At 40.3% G+C, this 21,129-nt stretch overlaps 1 protein-coding gene across 1 annotated transcript in view; it reads left to right on the top strand.

Moving 5' to 3' along the window:
* Positions 1-21,129, top strand: part of LOC309601589 (junction-mediating and -regulatory protein-like) — a gene marked incomplete at its 5' end in the record, with an annotated part of 90,855 nt that overhangs the window by 33,341 nt on the left and 36,385 nt on the right. The window contains 2 exons of the mRNA XM_082334692.1: positions 18,806-18,956; positions 20,910-21,079. Coding sequence (XP_082190818.1) covers positions 18,806-18,956; positions 20,910-21,079 — 321 coding nt within the window. The remainder of the gene's footprint in view (positions 1-18,805; positions 18,957-20,909; positions 21,080-21,129) is intronic.

The following is a 21,129-nucleotide window of genomic DNA, read 5'->3' as shown; positions in this document are numbered from 1 at the left end:
CTATTTAATTATGTACTAGTCATCTGACCCTAGAACAATGCGTTCAGCAGTGATGTTTCTCGTGGCTCACAGCTTCAGAAACCTAGTTTTGTTTGTAGAAATGCTTAATATTTGTAAGTGCTGCTCAAATCCATGGGGACCTCCTTCTAAACATGGCAAAATGCTTACCAGATATCATGCGTTCTTGAAAAAAGTGGACACTGTAAACACAGCAGTGTTTGGGACCTACTTTTTTTGTTTTTTAAATAATATGGGAATAATCCTGCTTACCCCAAGGCCCTTGGGGGGGGGACACAAATAAAAGCCAATTTGTAATGAACTGTATTATCAAATTGAGAACCGCTCACCAAAGAAGCAATTCTGTACTCAGTTCAAGATTAAAATGTAAGATACACTTACTAGATATATTCTGTATGTCTACTATGACCATATTTTGTATGGTAAGTGTGAAAAGTTGTATTGATAAGCCAGCCAAACACTCAGAACTATTATTATGTTCATGGAATGCTGGAGAAGGTATAATAAAGGACTTGCAGACAGTATTGTAATTTATATCCACATAAAAGCTGTGCTGAATTTGTATAGGCATTTTTAAATGTCACTATTTCTGGACCATTGCTGGTTTAGATGTAATAATATGTAAAGACATTCAACCGGTGAGTTTTAGCATGTTAATTTCACTGTTTGGATTACTGGTCCATTTCTTCTGATTTCAGACTCTTGGATGTAACATAGGCATCAGGCAAGTGAAGCTTGATATTCAGATGCTGTATTATATGTTTTGGGCTATCTGTATATTTCCCCCAAAATCCTGAAGACAAGTATAAACTTAAAACCAGAGTGCAAACAATATTTATAGATTATTTTATCTAGCAATTTGAATTCTAAATGGATTTTAAGATGCTCTTTTTGCTAGAAATCAGACTTCTAATGAACTAAAAAAAGCTGTAATATTTTTGATCTTAAAAATGTTTCACATCTATACCCACAAATTTTTCATTTATCAAAATGGATCATTTTCCTGTGAAAATTTAGCAATTTTTTTGTATGTTAAGAATACACATTGACATAGCAGAAAAGTGGGAAGTAGTAGGCATCAGTAGCTGGAAACTTGAAGGTGAAATACTTGTCCCGAAATTTGGAAGAAGCAAAGTTAGCTACTTGTGCTCTGGTGCCTTTGATTTCAGATACTTAAATCTTATTTTTTTCAGATCCTCCATATATAGTGCAGTCTTCTTCTGAAAGTATGGAGGGGAGGGACCAGTTCTAGTGGTTGATATTTGGCTATAGAACTTACTGACAGATTAATAGGATCAAGCCTTAAGCCCTTTAAGACTAAGATATAAAGTGGTCTTTGATACAGGTTACCAAATCTGGTTATTTATCAGAAGAATAACTTCACGGGCAAAAACTCAAAGCCTTTTATGTATATACAGTTGTATTCACTGGCCTTCACAGAGAGAAAGACACTACCTTCTTATTTTGAATTTTTATGGTCTTATAATTGTGGACCAGTACTTCACAGTCATGGTGAGTAGGCACTGTGTTTGATCAAACCCCAGGTGAAATGAATGGGAGGCTTTCTTTTGCTCATGCTTCTTTTTCCTTTTTTCTTTTTTTTTTTTTTTTTTAATGTGCTTGGTATTTGACTATAGGTAAAATGTAAGATAAATTGTTTTATAACCTACATGTAGATGCCAGCAAAACTTTGACACAAGCATTCTTGAAGGTCTGAGTTGGACTGGATTTGCTTAACTGAGCACTGATAATATCTTGATACAGGTGAGAGACTATAGTCATCATTACCTCTCAATTCATCTTCAGGAAATGAGAACATTAAAATGTAGTTGTACATTAAATATATTTAAAAGCACTCTTAGTTTCATTGCATACATAATTATCTTCACTGACATGTTAATTCACTTGAATGTGAGGGGTTTTTAAGGACTTTAAATATACTAATGTTGAGGTCTAGCACTGGAAATAAGAGAATAGAGCAGCATACAACTTGATCATTCATCAAGTTTGTTTTTTTTAAATTGTAGAATGCTTTATTAGTCTATGTTGTGCTTCTCTTTCAAGCTCCTTTAAGCAGATACTAGTGTAGTTAAAAATCTAACTCTGGCTCAAAAGTCCATGGATTTATTTGTTGGTTTAATACTTGGTGGTGAAGTGCAGTAGCGAACCTTATAGCTAATTTGTGTAAAATGAAATACTTTGAAAGAAATTATGTTGCACTGAACATTTTAACTTTTGGTTAAAAAAATGTTTTCGCAAAGTATGAAACAGGTTCAAAGGAGAACATAAGTTTAGTGATGAGGATAGCTAGCAAAATAGAGAGAATTACTTAAAAAATACTTAAAGAGAAATACTTGGAAAACAAAAAATCTCTCAGAGTCAACTGAAGATGTTTTTGGGAAGGGAGTGGGCATCAATGCTTCATACTCTTAATTTGTAGTCTTGCTCCCATACATCAAATGGATGAGTTCTGTATTACTAAATCCATGTTTTTATCATTGGCTCTAGAATAACTGATGTCTTAGTGAGCTGGTTTTTGAACTGTGCGGGTTTTTTTGTTTGGTTGGTTTTTTTTAGTCTCATAATATTTTTGAGTGCATGGTGGTCTTGCAGTGAAAAACATGAAAACAAAGCTACATAAGGTGCATCGGAGGACACTAAAGCAGTGCTGATTTAAAATGTATAGATTACTTGCATGGCGATCAGATCAACTTCATTCTGAAGTTTCTTTTGGTATATCTGTAGCTGAAGATGTGTCCTCACATCATCTGAAATCATAGATAAGCTTGGCTTTTGAAAAACCTGTCGAGTAGGGAATAAATGGTAATCTAAGTTTATGCAAAATGGCTAGATTTGCAAGTGAAGGTAATAAACTTTGTTGAACCTGTTGCTTTCTTGTTTGAGGAACTGGTATAATATGCTGAATTATGCTGTGATAGTCTTTATAGTCTCACAGTCTGTTTAGGAAGGGCTGTATGCCAGTTTCTGTTTACATTCTGAACTATAAATCCTACAGAATTATTATATAGCTTTTCTTTATGTGAACTCATACCAAAATGTTTTGCTGACTGAAAATCAGGATTTTATGGGTTTTCTGAAAAAATAGTGCTCTAAACAGGCGATATGATGGAAGGCAGACTGGTAGTCTGAGCCAGTGAGGAACCTGAACTCTTGGTATGAGATTGCTGACTATAAAACTGTGGAATGTATCTGATCACTTAAATCTGCCTATCTGCAAGGTGGATGGAGTACAAAACTGCTCTGGATGTTCAGCTGTAAAACTGACTAACAAGACTTGTAGAAAAATCTCATTATGTTTGAATGCCAAAAGTTTTGTGGTTTTTTGTTTTTTGGGGGGGGGATTTTTTTTTGGTGGTTTTTTTTTTTTTTTTTTTTTTTTTTGAGAAGTTCCCTTACAAAAGGCTGGGCTGGATAACAAACAAAATGGCAGGTGAAATTGTCAATAAATGTAATGCATGTGCAGAAAGGTGATGACAGCCTCCAAAAGTATACATGCACATTTGTATGCACTTAATTAGCTATTGCTCCTGAGGAAAAAGGTATGAGAATTATCTTGGGAAGTTCTCTGAAAATAGCTTGCCTTTCAGTATTTTTAGAGGAAAGAAAGGTTTTCAATTATTAAAAAAAACCAAACAAACAAATCCCAAAAAACCAAACACACCACAAAAAAACCCAACTCACCAACCCACACCCCACACCCCCAAATAGAAAACAATATCGTACCTTTGTATATATCCATGGTATACTTGCATCTTGAACACTGCAGATTTAGTTTCTCCCTCTCAAAAACATAGTGTAGAATCAGAATAGTTACAGGATGGCAAGGGTATTTCCCTGCAAGCAGCCTCAGTGCAAGGACAGAGTAAATTAATCAGATTGCCTTAGGTTGGAAAGCATGCGATTCATGTAAGATAAGAAAGATCTATAAATCATGAATGGTATGGTGAAGGAAATACTGAATTATTACTGAATTATTTCTTTTGGTCTTTCTCATACTAAAAAAAAAAAAAAAATAGGGGCCCCTCAATAAACTCGTGGTACTTTAAAACAGCCTGCAAGTTAAGGAAATAAGTATATATGTATTTCTAGAAAGAGACAAACCCATCAGTGGCTATTAACAAAGATTCAGATTAGCCATCAGCTCAGGAAGCCCTTAAGCCATTCAGGTAACAGAATTTGGGAGATAATCGCTCTATTCATACCTTATGTCTTTCCCCCCCCCCCCCCCCCCCCCCCCCCCCCCCCAAGTGTTAGTTATTACAGTTGGAAGCAAGGGCCAGGACAGCTTTGGATCTGACCTAAGATTAGGGTATGGGGGGAAATAGTGAGGAAAGATGCAGAATCAGAGTCTACATTCAAAAAGGCATCTTGATGAAGCTCTGAAAGGATTTTAAACATGCAGAAAATACTAAATTGTGTGTCCCTATGAGGATAAAAGTAAAGGAGGGCAAAAACTGGAGATGTATGGGTTTTTTGTTTTTTGTTTTGTTTTTTTTTTCTTTCACAGTGTTAGTGATAGGGAAGGAGAGAGAAAGAAAGAAGGAAAAGACTTTGAAGTAATGTTATGCAGGCTGTGGAGGGCAAGGAAAGTGGCTTATGAAGGTCTTAAAGATAGAAAAACTTGATCATGAGACTGTAAATTTTACAAGTCCATGTTTACCTAAATCTGTAAATATGTTGAAATCTGGTACTCTTTTTTCAGTAGTGCCTTGAAAAACAGTTTTCTGTAAGCTTTCATGATCTTTGCTGACTTTATACTGGATCTTGTAGGGTTTTATTTGCAGTTATTACAGTACCCCTATTCTTGGGTGTTTATATGTGTTTATTCAGATTTCTTCTTGTCTAATACTTAAGTGTCCTTATCATTTGCCTTTTTTTTTTTCAGTATATCTGTATATAAAAATTGTCAACCATATTTTGATGAATTCTTGATGGATGTGCTTAACACTTTGTCTATTGTATATATTAAGTTTTTTTAACTGAAGATTTAAAAATCCATCCAATCCTTTTCATCCACAAAAGGAATCTATAACGTCCTGAAACACTCAAGCCTACTTCGTTTAACACTCGAGCTCACTTGCTTAAACAAAGTTTTCAAGTAACTAGTAGAATATGTCTTGTTTTTTAAAAAAAATATATATATATTTAAAATAAAACCTTCTTTTGAAGGTGAGCCTTTTTTTAGCCTGGAGCTCAGTCAAGGAAGTTGAAATGTAAATAAAGGTTGTATGACATACACATGGATAAATAGGGAAGGCATAACTCAGGGTGCACAATTTAGCCTTAATCCTGTCAATTGCCAATATAAAATACTTTAACTTAGTGGTTTTAATGCTCCTTTACATACACATCTGTGTGTCTGGGAAAAAAACAACAGTTGAATAATCCCAGTCATTCCTCTTACTCTTGCTATAACCTTAATCTTCTATGATTTTTCTCTTCTGAATACTTCTTAATTTTTCAGCATTCTCCATAGTTCTGGAAAGAACATTCACCACTGCACTTTGCAGTACAATGACATTCTTGTTTAGTCTTCTTTCTGTATATCCTAACATCTTGTTTGCTTTTTTAGCTTGTTACTGCCTTTACAGTCTGTATCTTTATTGAACTGTGTATGTCATTCTCCTATATCTTGATCTAGATAATCAAAACCTCTGTAGTTTGTATTGCTAGTCCCAGGCTCCAGATATGTTAAGGACTTTAGACCATCCAATCTAAGTTAGCTTGCATGTATTAACATTAAAAGTCCACGTTGGTATTTGTTAGGATAAAACCAGAAAAACTGTAAAGTCCATTTTACAGCTGAGTGCTTTCAGTTAATATATTTGAGGCTGTACATATGGAATTATAACATATTTTGGGAAATAGTGCTGGGTTTGTGTTACCAGCTGGGAGCATAGTTAAATTAAAACCTGTAAGACTAATTTTGAGAAGTCCCTGAATGGATTATGAAGCTGAAATGCATGCATTCTTGCTAATATATCCAGCAGGCTGTGGTTGGAATTGGTTGTTTGGCCTCCTGGAATGTGTTGAAGGAAGGTAGCTAAGTGTTTGAGCTGAAGCACTCCTTTATATATGAAGCTGTTTTCCTTTTTGTCTATTGCCTCTGCCATCTGTAGTGCTTCCTCAACTTACTTTTTTTTTCTTTTTCTTTTTTTCTTATAATTAACCAATCTGCTGTTGTTACATCTTGGTTTTTCCTCACAGTAAACTTACTTTACTCTCTTCAAAATTCAACATAACAACAATCTGAACTTTTCCAGAGAAGAATGTTTCTGTGCTCCAGTAGAAGCGTTTTGCCTCTCTAATTCATTCTCACTTGCTCACAGGCTAGACTAGGGACCTCCTTTCAGTTTGTTTCCTCTGAAGAACTAATTGGTTTTCTTTTGGAAATATATCCATATGGTGTAGAACTGTGTTCTTTTATGTTCAGTTACTTTGAAGACATAGCCAATGGAAAAAGATGTTTACATGATGTGTTGAAGTTAATGGCTTCTGCTATTTCTTCCTCTTCTCGTGTACTTTCCAACAACCACTTTTTGTGAAAGCTGGCATAATTTCCTTAGTTTCAAAGCATTATCTGAAATAAAGCTTGCAAAACATGAAAGTCTTCAAAAGTGAGTCTCATCTTCACACACACAAAAAAATAATTTTATCTTGGCCAGTGTCCTGGTTTCAGCTGGGATGGAGCTAATTTTCTTCCTAGTAGCTGGCATAGTGCTGTGTTTTGGATTTAGGATGAGAATAATGTTGATAACACACTGATGGTTTAGTTGTTGCTAAGTAGTGCTTACACTAGTCAAGGACTTTTCAGCTTCCCATGCTCTGCCAGGTGCACAAGAAGCTGGGAGGGGGCCCAGCCAGGACAGCTGCCCCAGACTGGCCAAAGGGCTATTCCGTACCGTATGACGGCATGCTCAGTATATAAACTGGGGGGAGTTGGCCGGGGGGCAGTGATTGCTGCTTGGGGCTGGGGCTGGGCATTGGTCAGCAGGTGGTGAGCAATTGCATTGTTCATCACTTGTTTTGTATATTTTTTTATCATTATTATTATTATTATTTTCCTTCCTCTTCTGACCTATTAAACTGTCTTTATCTCAACCCACAGGTTTTACTTTTTTTTTCTATTTCTCTCCCCCAACCCACCGGGGCAGGGGGAGGGCGAGCGAGCGGCTGTGTGGTGCTTAGTTGCCAACTGGGGTTAAACGACAACAGTCCTTTTCTTGGCGCCCAACATGGGGCTCAAAGGGTTAAGATAATGACAGATCTGACCAGAGTGTGTTAAAACAAATTCGTGATAAGCATTCATTATATTAGTTTAATAGTGGCTGGTCACAATGTTTATTTATTTGCTCTCAGAGTTGTTTTATTTGTTCTCAGAGTTGTGTTATGTAACACCTCACTTGCCATATGTAATGTTTCTCAGTATTTATGTGCTGTTTATCATCTCTGGGAAATGGATTAAGGTTCTTGCTTTGCTGTACTGTGTAACACTGGCTTATGGTATGATATAATTACTGGTCATGAGATCAATCTTGTATTTGTACTCAGCATTGCCATCACCTCTGTACGTCGAGAGCCATCTATCGGAAATTATTAGTAATTACACTTTTTACTTTTTCTCTTCGGAGAGCCAGCCTACAGGGGAGACACCTTCCTCCATCTTCCCCCCTCTTCTCCAGGCTAATTACAATAGCTCTTGAGAACATGCATGTTCCTATTGCTATGTCTCCTGAATGTGTGTCAGGTCTTGCTTAGGGTTAAACAACTATTTAAGAATACTGTGGCTACTCAAACCCCAGTGACAGGCACTGAAGCTGACCCAGAGAACCAACCTGTGCCAGTATCAGTCACCCCTATACACAAGAAGAAATCTTGGAAGCAAAAGTCAGCTCGTTTAGAAAGGGCTGATGAAAACACAGGGCCATCACAAGGAGATGAGGAAGAAGACGAGATGGAAACCAGCCAATCCCTATCCTTGAGTGAGCTGCGAGATATGCAAAAAGATTTCAGCTGTAGTCCAGGCAAGCACATTGTGACCTGGCTGCTCTGATGCTGGGATAATGGGGCCAGTAGCCTGGAATTAGAGGGTAGGGAAGCCAAGCAGCTGGGATCCCTTTCTAGGGAAGGGGGCATTGACAAAGCGATTGGAAAAGGGGCACAAGCCCTCAGCCTCTGGAGGCAACTCCTGTCAGGCGTGAAGGAAAGGTATCCCTTCAAGGCAGATGTTCTATGTCACCCAGGCAAGTGGACCACCATGGAGAGAGGTATCCAGTACCTGAGGGAATTGGCCATGCTGGAGGTGATTTATGGTGACCTGGACAATGAGCAGTTATCCAAAGATCCAGATGAAGTCCAGTGCACACGACCCATGTGGCGGAAGTTTGTACGGAGCGCACCAGCATCATACGCAAACTCATTGGCACCTGGAAAGATGAAGAGGCACCAACGCTGGATGAAGTGGGTAGCCAGCTCTGGGAATACCTCTTCCTCCCTTGTCTCGGCTGTGGAGGAACTGTCCTGGAAGGTCCAGCAACTCAAAGAGGATATGTCCTACTCCTCACCTGTACAGACCAGTATCTCAGCCAGTAGGAGTAAGCGTCCCTCTGCTCAAGAGAGAGGATATAGTGGATACACACCACGGGCCACCCTGTGGTTTTAGCTGCGTGACCACGGCGAGGACATGAGGAAGTGGGATGGAAAATCTACCTCGACCCTAGAGGCACGAGTATGTGAGTTGCAAGGAAAAACAATCACACAAGGGGGTTCTTCCAGGAAAATTGCTGCTCCAGTTTCCAGTGGGCAGCTCCCCAGACAGAGCAGAAGGGCTGATTTTGCTTCCGATCTTAATAAAGGGATTTTTGACTCGCATTGACAAGAAGTGAGTAACGAGTGCTATGACCAGGACTAGAGGGGCCCTGCCTCCAGCCAGGTGGAGGAAAGGGACAACTGGGTGTACTGGACCGTGTGGATTCGATGGCCTGGCACATCAGACCCACAGGAGTAGAAGGCTTTAGTAGACACGGGTGCACAGTGTACCTGAATGCCATCAAGCTATGAAGGGGCAGAACCCATCTGTATTTCTGGAGTGACAGGGGGATCCCAACAGCTGACTGTATTGGAGCCTAACCGGGAAGGAGTGGCAGAAGCACCCCATTGTGACTGGCCCAGAGGCTCCGTGCATCCTTGGCATAGACTACCTCAGCAGAGGGTATTTCAAGGACCCAAAAGGGTACCAGTGGGCTTTTGGCATAGCTGCCTTGGAGACGGAGGAAATTAAACAGCTGTCTACCCTGCCTGGTCTCTCGAAGGACCCTTCTATTGTGGGGTTGCTGAGGGTCAAAGAACAACAGGTGCCTATCACCACCACAATGGTGCACCGGCAGCAATATCGCACCAACAGAGACTCCCTGATTCCCATCCATAAGCTGATTCGTCGACTGGAAAGGCAAGGAGTGATCAGCAAGACTCGCTCACCTTTTAATAGTCCCATATGGCCAGTGCGAAAGTCTAATGGAGAGTGGAGACTAGCAGTAGACTATCGGGGCCTGAAGGAAGTCTCGCTGCCGCTGAGCGCTGCCGTGCCAGACATGTTAGAACTTCAATATGAACTGGAGTCAAAGGCAGCCAAGTGGTATGCCACCATTGACATCGCGAATGCGTTTTTCTCAATCCCTTTGGCAGCAGAGTGCAGACCACAGTTTGCTTTCACTTGGAGGGGGGTCCAGTGCACCTGGAATCGACTGCCCCAGGGGTGGAAACACAGCCCCATCATTTGCCATGGACTGATCCAGACTGCTTTGGAACAGGGTGGGGTTCCGGAACGCCTGCAATACATTGATGACATCATTGTGTGGGGCAACACAGCAGCAGAAGAGGTTTTTGAGAAAGGGAAGCAAATAGTCCAAATCCTTCTGGAGGCCAGCTTTGCCATAAAACCAAGTAAGGTCAAGGGACCTGCACAGGAGATCCAGTTTTTAGGAATAAAATGGCAAGATGGGTGTCATCAGAGCCCAATGGATGTGATCGACAAAATAACAGCCATGTCCCCACCAACCAGCAAAAAGGAAGCACGAGCTTTCTTGGGTGTTGTGGGTTTTTGGAGAATGCATATTCCAAATTACAGTCTCATCGTAAGCCCTCTCTATCAAGTGACCCGGAAGAAGAATGATTTCAAATGGGGCCCTGAGCAATGACAAGCCTTTGAACAAATTAAACAGGAGATAGTTCATGCAGTTGCCCTCGGGCCAGTCTGGGCAGGACAAGATGTAAAAAACATGCTCTACACCGCAGCCGGGGAGAACGGCCCTACCTGGAGCCTCTGGCAGAAAGCACCAGGGGAGACTCAAGGTCGACCCCTAGGGTTTTGGAGTCAGGGATACAGAGGATCTGAGGCGCGCTGTCGTCCAACTGAAAAAGAGATATTAGCAGCATATGAAGGGGTTCGAGCTGCTTCAGAAGTGGTTGGTACTGAAGCACAGCTCCTCCTGGCACCCCGACTGCCCATGCTGGGCTGGATGTTCAAAGAGAGGATCCCCTTTACACATCATGCAACTGATGCTACGTGGAGTGAGTGGGTGGGTCACACTGATCACACAACGGGCTCGAATAGGAAACCCCAGTCGCCCAGGAATCTTGGAAGTGATCATGGACTGGCCAGAAGGCAAAGATTTCGGAATATCGCCAGAGGAGGAGGTGACGCCTGCTGAGGAGGCCCCACCGTATAATAAACTGCCAGAAAATGAGAAGCACTATGCCCTGTTCACTGATGGGTCCTGTCGTCTTGCGGAGAAGCATCGGAGGTGGAAAGCTGCTGTATGGAGTCCTGTACGACAAGTTGCAGAAACTGCTGAAGGAGAAGGTGAATCGAGTCAGTTTGCAGAGGTGAAAGCCATCCAGCTGGCCTTAGATATTGCCGAACGAGAAAAGTAGCCAATGCTCTATCTCTGTACTGACTCATGGATGGTGGCAAAGGCCCTGTGGGGGTGGTTACAGCAATGGAAGCAGAGCAACTGGCAGCGCAGAGGCAAACCCATCTGGGCTGCCGCATTGGGGCAAGATATTGCTGCGCGGATAGAGAACCCGGTTGTAAAAGTACGTCACGTAGATGCTCACGTACCCAAGAGTCGGGCCACTGAAGAACATCAAAACAACCAGCAGGTGGATCAGGCTGCTAAGATTGAAGTGGCTCAGCTGGATCTGAACTGGCAACATGAGGGTGGATTGTTTATAGCTCGGTGGGCCCATGACACCTCAGGCCATCAAGGAAGAGATGCAACATATAAATGGGCTCGTGATCGAGGGGTGGACTTGACCATGGACACTATTGCACAGGTTATCCATGAATGTGAAACATGCGCTGCAATCAAGCAAGCCAAGTGGTTCAAGCCTCTCTGGTATAGAAGACGATGGCTGAAGTATAATTACGGATGGCTGGAAATATATCCTGTGCCCCATGCCACCGCCCAGAACAATATTCTGGGCCTTGAAAAGCAAGTCCTATGGCGACATGGCACCCCAGAAAGAATTGAGTCAAATAATGGGACTCATTTCCAAAACAACCTCATAGACACCTGGGCCAAAGAGCATGGCATTGAGTGGGTATATCACATCCCCTATCATGCACCAGCCTCTGGGAAAATCGAACAATACGATGGATTGTTAAAGACTACACTGAGTGCAATGGGTGGTGGGGCATTCAAACACTGGGATACACATCTAGCAAAGGCCACCTGGTTAGTCAACACTAGGGGATCTGCCAGTCGAGCTGGCCCTGCCCAATCAAGACTTTTACGTACTGTAGAGGGGGATAAAGTCCCTGTAGTGCACCTAAAAAATATGCTGGGGAAGACAGTCTGGGTTACTCCTGCCTCAGGCAAAGGAAAACCCATTTGTGGGCTTGCTTTTGCTCAAGGATCTGGGTGCACTTGGTGGGTGATGCGGGAGGATGTGTGCCTCAAGGGGATTTGATTTTGGGTGAGAATAGCCAATGAACTGAATTGTATAATGTTAGTTGCTATATGATACTGGATGTCATCACTTCTATGGTGGCTATATGCTATATCAACAGAATCACAGTAAGAATCACCCAAATTAGTGAAGAATGAACTTTAAGGAAACCAAGCAAAGTGCAGCGGTGATGGAACCAGAACTGGCTTCAGCAGGCAACAATCCAACACCACACACCATCTCTCCTGCCCTATAGGACTGTTATGACAGATGAAGCCCAAAGTCATGGACTGAATGAACTCAACAGACGTTTTAGAGGGATGGCCCATGGACTAAGGGAATGATATCTGTGTGTATATATCAAAAGACTGGAAAAGTTGTGGTGATTAATTGGAATGTATTGGAAAGGATAGGACCTGGGCATGACATAGATGGTATAGAATAAGGGGTGGATACTGTCCTGGTTTCAGCTGGGATAGAGTTGATTTTCTTCCTAGTAGCTGGTATAGTGCTGTGTTTTGGATTTAGGATGAGAATAATGTTGATAACACACTGATGTTTTAGTTGCTGCTAAGTAGGGCTTACACTAGTCAAGGACCTTTCAGCTTCTCATGCCCTGCCAGTGAGAAGCTGGGAGGGGGCACAGCCAGGACAGCTGACCCACACTGGCCAAAGGGCTATTCCATACCGTATGATGTCATGCTCAGTATATAAACTGGGGGGAATTGGCCGGGAGGGGGGGGACTGCTGTTTGGGGACTGGCTGGGCATCAGCCAGCGGGTGGTGAGCAATTGCATTGTGCATCACTTGCTTTGTATATTATTATTATTATTACTACTACTGTTTTACTTGATTTTGTTTCAGTTATTAAGCTGTTCTTATCTCAACCCATGAGTTTTCTGACTTTCACCCTTCCAATTCTCTCCTCCATCCCACTGGGGAGGGGGAGTGAGCAAGGCGCTGTGTGGTGCTCTGGTTGCTGGCTGGGATTAAACCACAACAGCCGATTTTACCATGAGGCTTGGTTTCTTGTCAAAGAGAATATAGGTTTTTTTAGGAAGAATTAGCTGGATTGGGCTTTTTGAGAAAATGATTACTGGAAGGGAAACTGTAGATTTGACTATGTGATCTCTTTGTGAGAGGAGAGGTTTTTCTGTTAGACCACACTTTCACCAGAAATTCAAGTCTAAATGAGGAACTTCCAGACCAAAAAGTGAGACAATGTTAGGGAACAGAAAAGCCTTTTAGGTTAGAAAAAACTTCAATATATAAGAGTTTCTTAATTTTTAACTAAAACAATTTTTTACTTATTTGAAAGCAGATATGTATGTTTAAAAGAAGTATCATTTAGATGACAGCACTTCTTAGTTTTTCTTTCCTCACTCTGTCCATTTAAATTCTCTGGTGCCTTTTCTTATTCAGATCGTGGACAATGGTCATTCTAATAATATGTTTCTGTTTAGTGTATAAAATGACCTGTGCTCTTTTATGGACTATAAAAATAAAGATGCTGGCATCATAAAGGTATGCAATGAGGAAAATGAAGCATAAACATGTTATACATGCATTGCTGATTGTAATGGAATGCATAAGCACATAAGAACTTCCTTTAATTCTGTAATGAGAGTTATTGTCTTCACAGATATATTTATTAAAGGTGATTAATTATTGAAGAGAATATAGAAAACAAAGTCTTCAAAACTCGTGAGCCTGTTCATGTTACTATTTAATGGTCCATGTGTGTTTCCCTTTTCCTCTTTAAATTCTCAGCTAGGATAAACTGTAGGTTTGAAAGAGTGGTCTCTTCCTCCATTTCATGAAGGTGGTGTAGGTGAGGAGGCAAGCTGCCATATGTTCTTCATAAGCATCAACCTTCAGAGGCGTGTTCTCTCTCTTTCCTCCCCAACTTTTCTCCTTATTGCAGCTGTGGTCTTCTCTCAATTAAACTACTACTTTTTTCCACGGGTTACTTTCTAGTTCCTATGATAAGATACAACTCTAAATAATTTATATCTCCTATATAAATATACCCAAATTATATTATTTAAATTGAATATTATGATTTAATATATATTTGCTGTAGTGGCACTGTACTGGACTAAGCAGAATCCACTGTCAAGGAAGGATAGTCTAAATGAAGACACTGGGACATAATGCTCAGCCAGCCATTTGGCAAGGGGGATCATGTATATTTTACCACTATGTCTCAGTTGTTCATCTCTGGTTTTCTCTGGTAATTCTGTCCTGCCCTGTAAGGATGACAGGCATAAATTTCATTAATGACTGAGAGATTATAATAATTTTCTAGGTAGGTTGCACTTGAAAACTGATAATTCTTCTCTCAAGTGACTGGTAATTGTCAGTATTTACATTCACAGTATGGCTATCTGTTTTTTCTGGGATTTTTTCCCCATGTTTCCCCAGAGCGTGCCAGGTGCATGGTCTGAAGTGGCTGTTTGCATGCCCTCTACCTTTTATTTTATCACAGTTATTGAGCTTAGATTATAAAGAATGACATTAATTACCTTTGGAAAGGTTACTAGCAGTATTTTCTTTTACACTGGTTTTGGTTTGGGTTTGGTTTTTTTTTTTAATAACTCAATTTTTCTTTGTTACATTTCTTGATGGAGAAATTGAATCAGGTGGAATGCACTGGCTGGATGGGAAGAGATTGCTTTTCCCCTGGGGAGCACTGGAGCATGTTCAGGTCAATGGAGAGGCTCTCAGAGGCTACAGAGTGTTTATGTCAGGCAAGTCCAGAAAGGGAAGCCTTGAGCTTAGGCAGGAACACCACTTGGTACCTTGGAAGTTGCAATCTCTATTCTGTTCTATTAGGTCAATGACTTTGAGTGGTTTGCAGCTTCCAAGGTACCAAAGTGGTTTGCTGCCACTCAGAAAGTCATTGACCTAATAGAAAAAAAGATGGGAAGCAAAGACCTGTCTTTAAGGACACAGTGCAGAGTGTGTTCATTGAATACCTTTCTGGAGTCTCCTTCTGACAGTCTGCTTTCCACAAAATGAGATCCTCTCATGAAGTAACAGTTAATGGTTAACGGTTGGACTCGATGATCTTAAGGGTCTTTTCCAACCTTAACGATTCTATGATTCTGTGATAAGTAAAATATTAAGGTAACTTGATTGCTTTCCTTCCCATTGCATGAGAATATCTCTGGCTGCTCTAGGTAAGACTATTTATGTTTGTAATACACAATGCCAAGCTTCTGGCGTGCTGATAAACAGTTAACTTTCCTGAATTTTGTTTGATTCATTTGACTCCTACTACCCCATGAGTGGTCCGAGATGCCTTCTGTTGGCAGCAAGTGGCCACAGTGTGTTATCCTGAACTTAACTAGACTATTAAAAGAGTGACAAAGATCTCTGTGGCTGAGGACTCTTACTTCAGAAATCAGCCCAGGAGCCTGGATCTTCTGAGCATTTGCAGCTCTTGATTTCCAGGACTCTTGTCCCTTATTCTTGAACTTTCTCATTCTGAATTTGTCACCTTGAACCTCAGTTGCCTCTGGCTGGCATATCTGTTAAATGGTTGTTGGGACAAGCAGTGTACTCTGGTCTCCGGTCATGGATATCCTAAACAATAGCAGTAAGGACTAAGCATTTCTTAATGGTCAAGTGGTCCAGGTTCTTTTCCTATTAACCTAGGCTACTTGTCAGATGTGAAGGAAACAAGCTTTTCAGTTTAAGGTTCACACTCAGCTCCTACCTAGCCACCTTTCTTAAGGAAGCAGCTGGGGTTTTTCACCTGTCAAAGACTGTTCCCCACTGGTATTTAGATTCTGTCTTCACCTGTTGAATGGATGTTCCCTTTGAAACAATCAGAGCCTGCTCCTTCCTTCATCATTTCATGGCTTCGGAGTCAGGAAGTTAACAGTGTGTGTGTGTGTGTGTGCCTTATCCAAGCTGCAGAATGCAAAGGCCAAAGTGTCCCTCTGTATTGTCCTTGCATATCATGAACATTAGATGTGCTTTGGTCTTTTGCTTGTACTACAAGACACTTCAAGAAGAATCCTCATCTATTCATGTTCATGGTTAATAATTCTAAGAGTTTGACTGTCTTGCTAGATAACAAGCTGTGTAGGTATAGGCTATAAGACTGCTAAGCATCAGGGCAGGGCAGCTCAAGCAGCACTAGGGGAACACTTCTGTCCTTTGTATCTTTCTGGGGCTCCATTCAGGCTTTTGTTAAGCATTCCACTATTGCTGCAGCCTCAAGGCATGATGTTGGTCTGTTCTTGTTCATGCAACTACTTGGGGACCTCCTTCCAGACAGTAGTCATTTGTGGAGTATGCTGCTCAGTGTCTTTTAAATGTGAATGTGTATGTGAACAGATGAATAAGGGAAAAGGGAAGGTACTCATCAGTAACTGTACCACCTTGAACTGGTTCATCCTCAAACACTTACAGCTCCATCTTCTTCCTTGTTTCCTCAGTTTCTAAAGCTTTGCAGGACCATGATCATCTGCTTAAGGTCGCACATAAATATGCATACTTGTATGGGTATTGCTCAAGCAAAGGCTTCTTGGGTTTTCTGTGCCTTGCCATATGAATACCCTTAGCATGAATGACTGTATGGGTGACATACTTGGGATTGCAGTTAGTGAAAAGATGCTTCACTTTTTTGTTACTTGTAAATACTTGCTCTAGGGAACAAAGATACAATTGTATTGTGCTTTCATGAATCTCTCTAGCTTGCACTGTGTGTGAATAATGTTTTGGCAGGCAAAACTTTATGAAGAAATGTTACTTTGAGGCTTCTTATTCTCTTAGAAATGATGGCTAACAAGAATGCTACTCACATTACTCAGTGATCCCATGTCAATTCCAGTATCAAATTACCTCATGTTTACCAAGGAATAGAAAAGGAAGACTTTTAACTGTATTGTTTTTATCCTGCTTCTCAAAGGAACTTGCTGTTTCAGAGTTCTGCGTAAATGGAAAGCATTAACTTCACCAGTCATCACTCACTGGTGCATACATACAGTTTGACGTTTATTTGGAAATTTTTGTCTGTCCGTTCATAAGCATTCCCTGTGGAAATCATGGTACATATGTGCTTCATCAAATTACATGTTACAACCTATCTAGTAAAATTATTATTCACTTATCATTTGTTCACTTTTTTTTTTTCCCCTGTTGCCTTTCTAAGGGTTTTGGAAATATATAAGTAGTAGATTAAAATACTTTATTAAACTACTTCAAACATTTTTCAAGAAATGAGCAATTACATAGAAGGTATCTATATATTTTTACTTTTAAAAATCATCGCTCTAAGAGATGGACTAAGTGGATATGCAGAGGTAGATCCTGAACAGTCACTTAAAAATCTACTGTTTGTAGTTTAACTATAGAGTGGAATGGCTCTTTGAGACCAGATTGAAGCTTTGTGAAATCAAGATGAATATTTGAGGCGTTAGAACTTCAGGTTAAAATACCTGGTGATATAGAAGATTATGGGCGCTTTTGGGTTTGGGGGTTTTTGTTTATACTAGTGAGGTGTCATCTTGACTGATGTAAATGAAAAATATTCAAAATTAAGGCTTTGCTGTTGCAGGAGCAGGCTTAAATATTTAATTATTAGATATATAGTCTGTTGTCTGCAGTGGGACTACTTAATACCTTAACTTTTTAAAAGTGTGTAAAAAATTTTCAGTTTTGGGAGAGAAAACTATTGTTTTTTATTAATTTTTACAAGGAACTTCAATTCTTTTACTGGCTTCAGATAGTTGTCTCTTCAAAATAAAATTGCTTTGGTCTTAGCAATGAAAAGATATTTGAACTCCCCAGTCACTAGGAAAATATGTTTTAAAAAGTCATCTATAACAAAGGAAAACTACTAAAATTTTGATGACTGCTTCCCACTACCCCAGCACATCCCCCAGTTTCCAGCCTCAATCTGACTAAAGAGCATTCATTTACTTCAGAATGGAATCATAGAATATCTCAAGTTGGAAGGAATCCATAAGGATCATAGAGTCCAACTCCCTGCTCCACGCAGGACTACCTAAAACTAAACCATATGACTAAGAGCGTCGTCCAGACGCTCCTTGAACTCTGACAGGCTTGGTGCCATGACCACTTCCCTGGGGAGCCTGTTCCAGAGACCAACCACCCTCTCAGTGAAGAACCTTTTCCTAATGTCCAATCTGAACTCCCCCTGACACAGCTTCATTCCATTTCCTCGTGTCCTATCGCTGGTCACCAGAGAGAGGGGGTCAGCACCTCCCCCTCCGCTGCCCCTCTTGAGGAAGTTGTAGACTGTGATGAGGTCACCCCTCTCTTCTCCAAGCTGAACAAACCAAGTGACCTCAGCCGCTCCTCATAAGTCTTGCCCTCGAGACCTTTCACCATCTTGGTTGCCCTCCTCTGGACATACTCGAATAGTTTGATGTCCTTATATTGAGGTGCCCAAAACTGCACACAGTACTCGAGGTAGGGCTGCACCAGTGCAGTGTAGAGAACAATTGCCTCCCAGGTGAATATTTCAGGCTGGAAGAAGGCCTGGATGAAGCATGCTTGTTATCTGAAGATAATAAGATATTTAACAAAAAGATAGTAGCAGATCAAATTTACATTTGAGTTTGTTGTGCTTCCAGTAAGAATAATAATGAAACTGTGGATGTAGTTTTTCAACAGAAAGGAGCACTTCAAAGAGTTTTTTCTGTCGAATAGAAGCCATGGTGATTTGCTGGTAGTTTTCTCTCCTTTATGTTTTTCTTTCTTAGCCACCCTAAAACTGGTTGCTGTTGGCAAAATAGCAACGATTAATTGTGTTGTTGATTATGGACTGATTTATTTTCAGATCTCGGTAGAGAATGACTACCTAGGCCCCAGAAGAATTGAGAGTCTGCAAAAAGAAGATGCTGATTGGCAGAGAAAAGCCCACATGGCTGTGCTTTCTATTCAAGATCTTACAGTTAAATACTTTGAAATAACAGCTAAAGCACAGAAAGGTAGCTATTTTCTACTATCCTATACTTCAAATAACAAATCTTTAAAGGTGTATTTAATGTTTACCATGTTCTGTATCGTACTGTGTGATTGATTTATTTTTTTCATCAGTCCTCCGTGAGGAAAATGCAGTCGTCATTCCCATTTGTTTTTTCTTCTGTCTATTCAAATTTTTTACAAATAAGCCTTTTCAGAACATCATCAGAAGCAGGCAGAATAGAAATTTTTAAATATAGTTTCACAACCACCTTCTCAATGTGACTGTATTAGCTGCACTGTACATTTGCAAAGGATTTAGGGATCATAGAGTCCCTGATGGATTCTGTCTTCTATACTGGATGTGGCAGACCACCATAGTAAGTGTGTAAGTAACCTTTCAATTAATTTCCTTTTCCTGTCTCCCCTGCCTTTTCAATATTTTTTTTCATAGCTCTAAATAGTTAAACTGAGTTGTTGATTAATACTCAGTGAAAGGTGCTCTGTTGTTCAGAAATCTTCATGGATTGGCATTTCTATACTTGAAAGAATGCGGCAGTTTTACTAAAGAGTTGGTGCAGTTAAACCAGGTCATATGACTTGCATATTCATCTACACTCTCATCCTTGTACCATTTTAACCTAAATAATCAGTTTATTAGAGCAAACAAACCTGAGGATGTGGTTTCATGTTACCTCTTTTAGTTTGACTGTGGGCTACCACTGACAAAGTTTGTCCCACTCTCTTCCCTGCCTGAGTGCAGGTTCCTGTTTGTTTCTTCGCCTTGGTGATAGTGATTGTGCAACCAGATAAATGAGCTGTACCCCTGGGAGAAAATCTTTTTTGATGGGTAGGTTTCCTGTCATCTCCCTGCATGACTGCTAGATCTGTCTCAAGAGAAGCAGTCACTGCAAAATGATTCCTTTCAGTGATGACCCAAGTTAAGGATAACATGAAACTCCACCTTATTTTGAAAAAGTGACTAAACCAGTTCAAGCATGTTGGAATGAATTTAATTAGACTAAATTCTAAATGTATTTAATCAATTTGGTTCCTTTACTAGTATGACAAAGGCAAGTAAAATACCCCATTAGTTGACAGAGAATGTATATTTACAGTTACTTGGTCTTCATTTTGTTTACATGCTGTGTTTATGTACAGCAGTCAGGATTATGGGGAAAAACACTGGGAAATTAAATGCCTGGAGACTGTTGACAACCATAGACCTTTGGTGTACAGTTTGCTTGCCTTTTTTGTTATGTTTTCGGGTTTTTTGGCCTCCTGCTGATCACAGGGTAGTCTTACATACCAAAATATTAACAGATGACAGAGGAAAAACACATGAGAACAAAAAGGTATTTTTTATTAGCTAACAACAGCATGTACTATCCTCTAGCACCTAGGGACTGAATGCTACCCCTTTGGTTCTGTGACTCTCATGGCTTTTGCTTTGTAAAGCTAAGTGTACAGTATCATATGATTGTTCTGTATATTAAAAATGGTGAAAATCTCATATGTGTCAGCTTAGACGATGTCTGGGGCTCAAGAAGAGAAAGTCTGAATCAAGGAAGGGACTACTGCTAAGGGAAACTGGAGACTTCAGTAGCTGATGATTGGGGCTTTCAGAAGCAGGGAAAATTTGGGATGTAGTTTAAGGCCCCATGGTAATATTAACCAGATATTTTCATTAAGTCAAGAGTTGTGAATGTACTGTGTATTCAGAATGGTTCCTCTGTGGGTAACAAAAATTGGAATTATAATGATAAAATGATCAACAAATAGCTAATTACATATTTACACAAATCCTAAGAATACTTACATCTTGGATGTGAAGGTTAATACTCCGTAGAATGACTACTCTCTGCTAAGAGAACTTTGTATGTTTTTGAATACAAATGTGTGCATAGTCTCTACAGTAGAATCACTACTGATCTGAAGAGTAGACTGGTAAGCTGTCTGCTTTTTCTTTCCTTCTCTAGCTGTGTATGATCGAATGCGAGCAGACCAGAAAAAATTTGGTAAGGCAGCATGGGCAGCAGCAGTGGAACGTATGGAAAAGCTTCAGTATGCAGTTTCTAAGGAGACTTTGCAGTTGATGCGTGCTAAAGAAATCTGTTTGGAGCAGAAGAAACATGCACTGAAGGAGGAGGTAATTCTTCATACCGATAAATAAAATAAAACATGCAGGAAAAAAACAAA

Source organism: Platalea leucorodia, assembly GCF_965183815.1.
Source record: "Platalea leucorodia genome assembly, chromosome: W".
Classification (NCBI taxonomy): domain Eukaryota; kingdom Metazoa; phylum Chordata; class Aves; order Pelecaniformes; family Threskiornithidae; genus Platalea; species Platalea leucorodia.
This window is presented reverse-complemented; position numbering and strand designations above follow the sequence as displayed.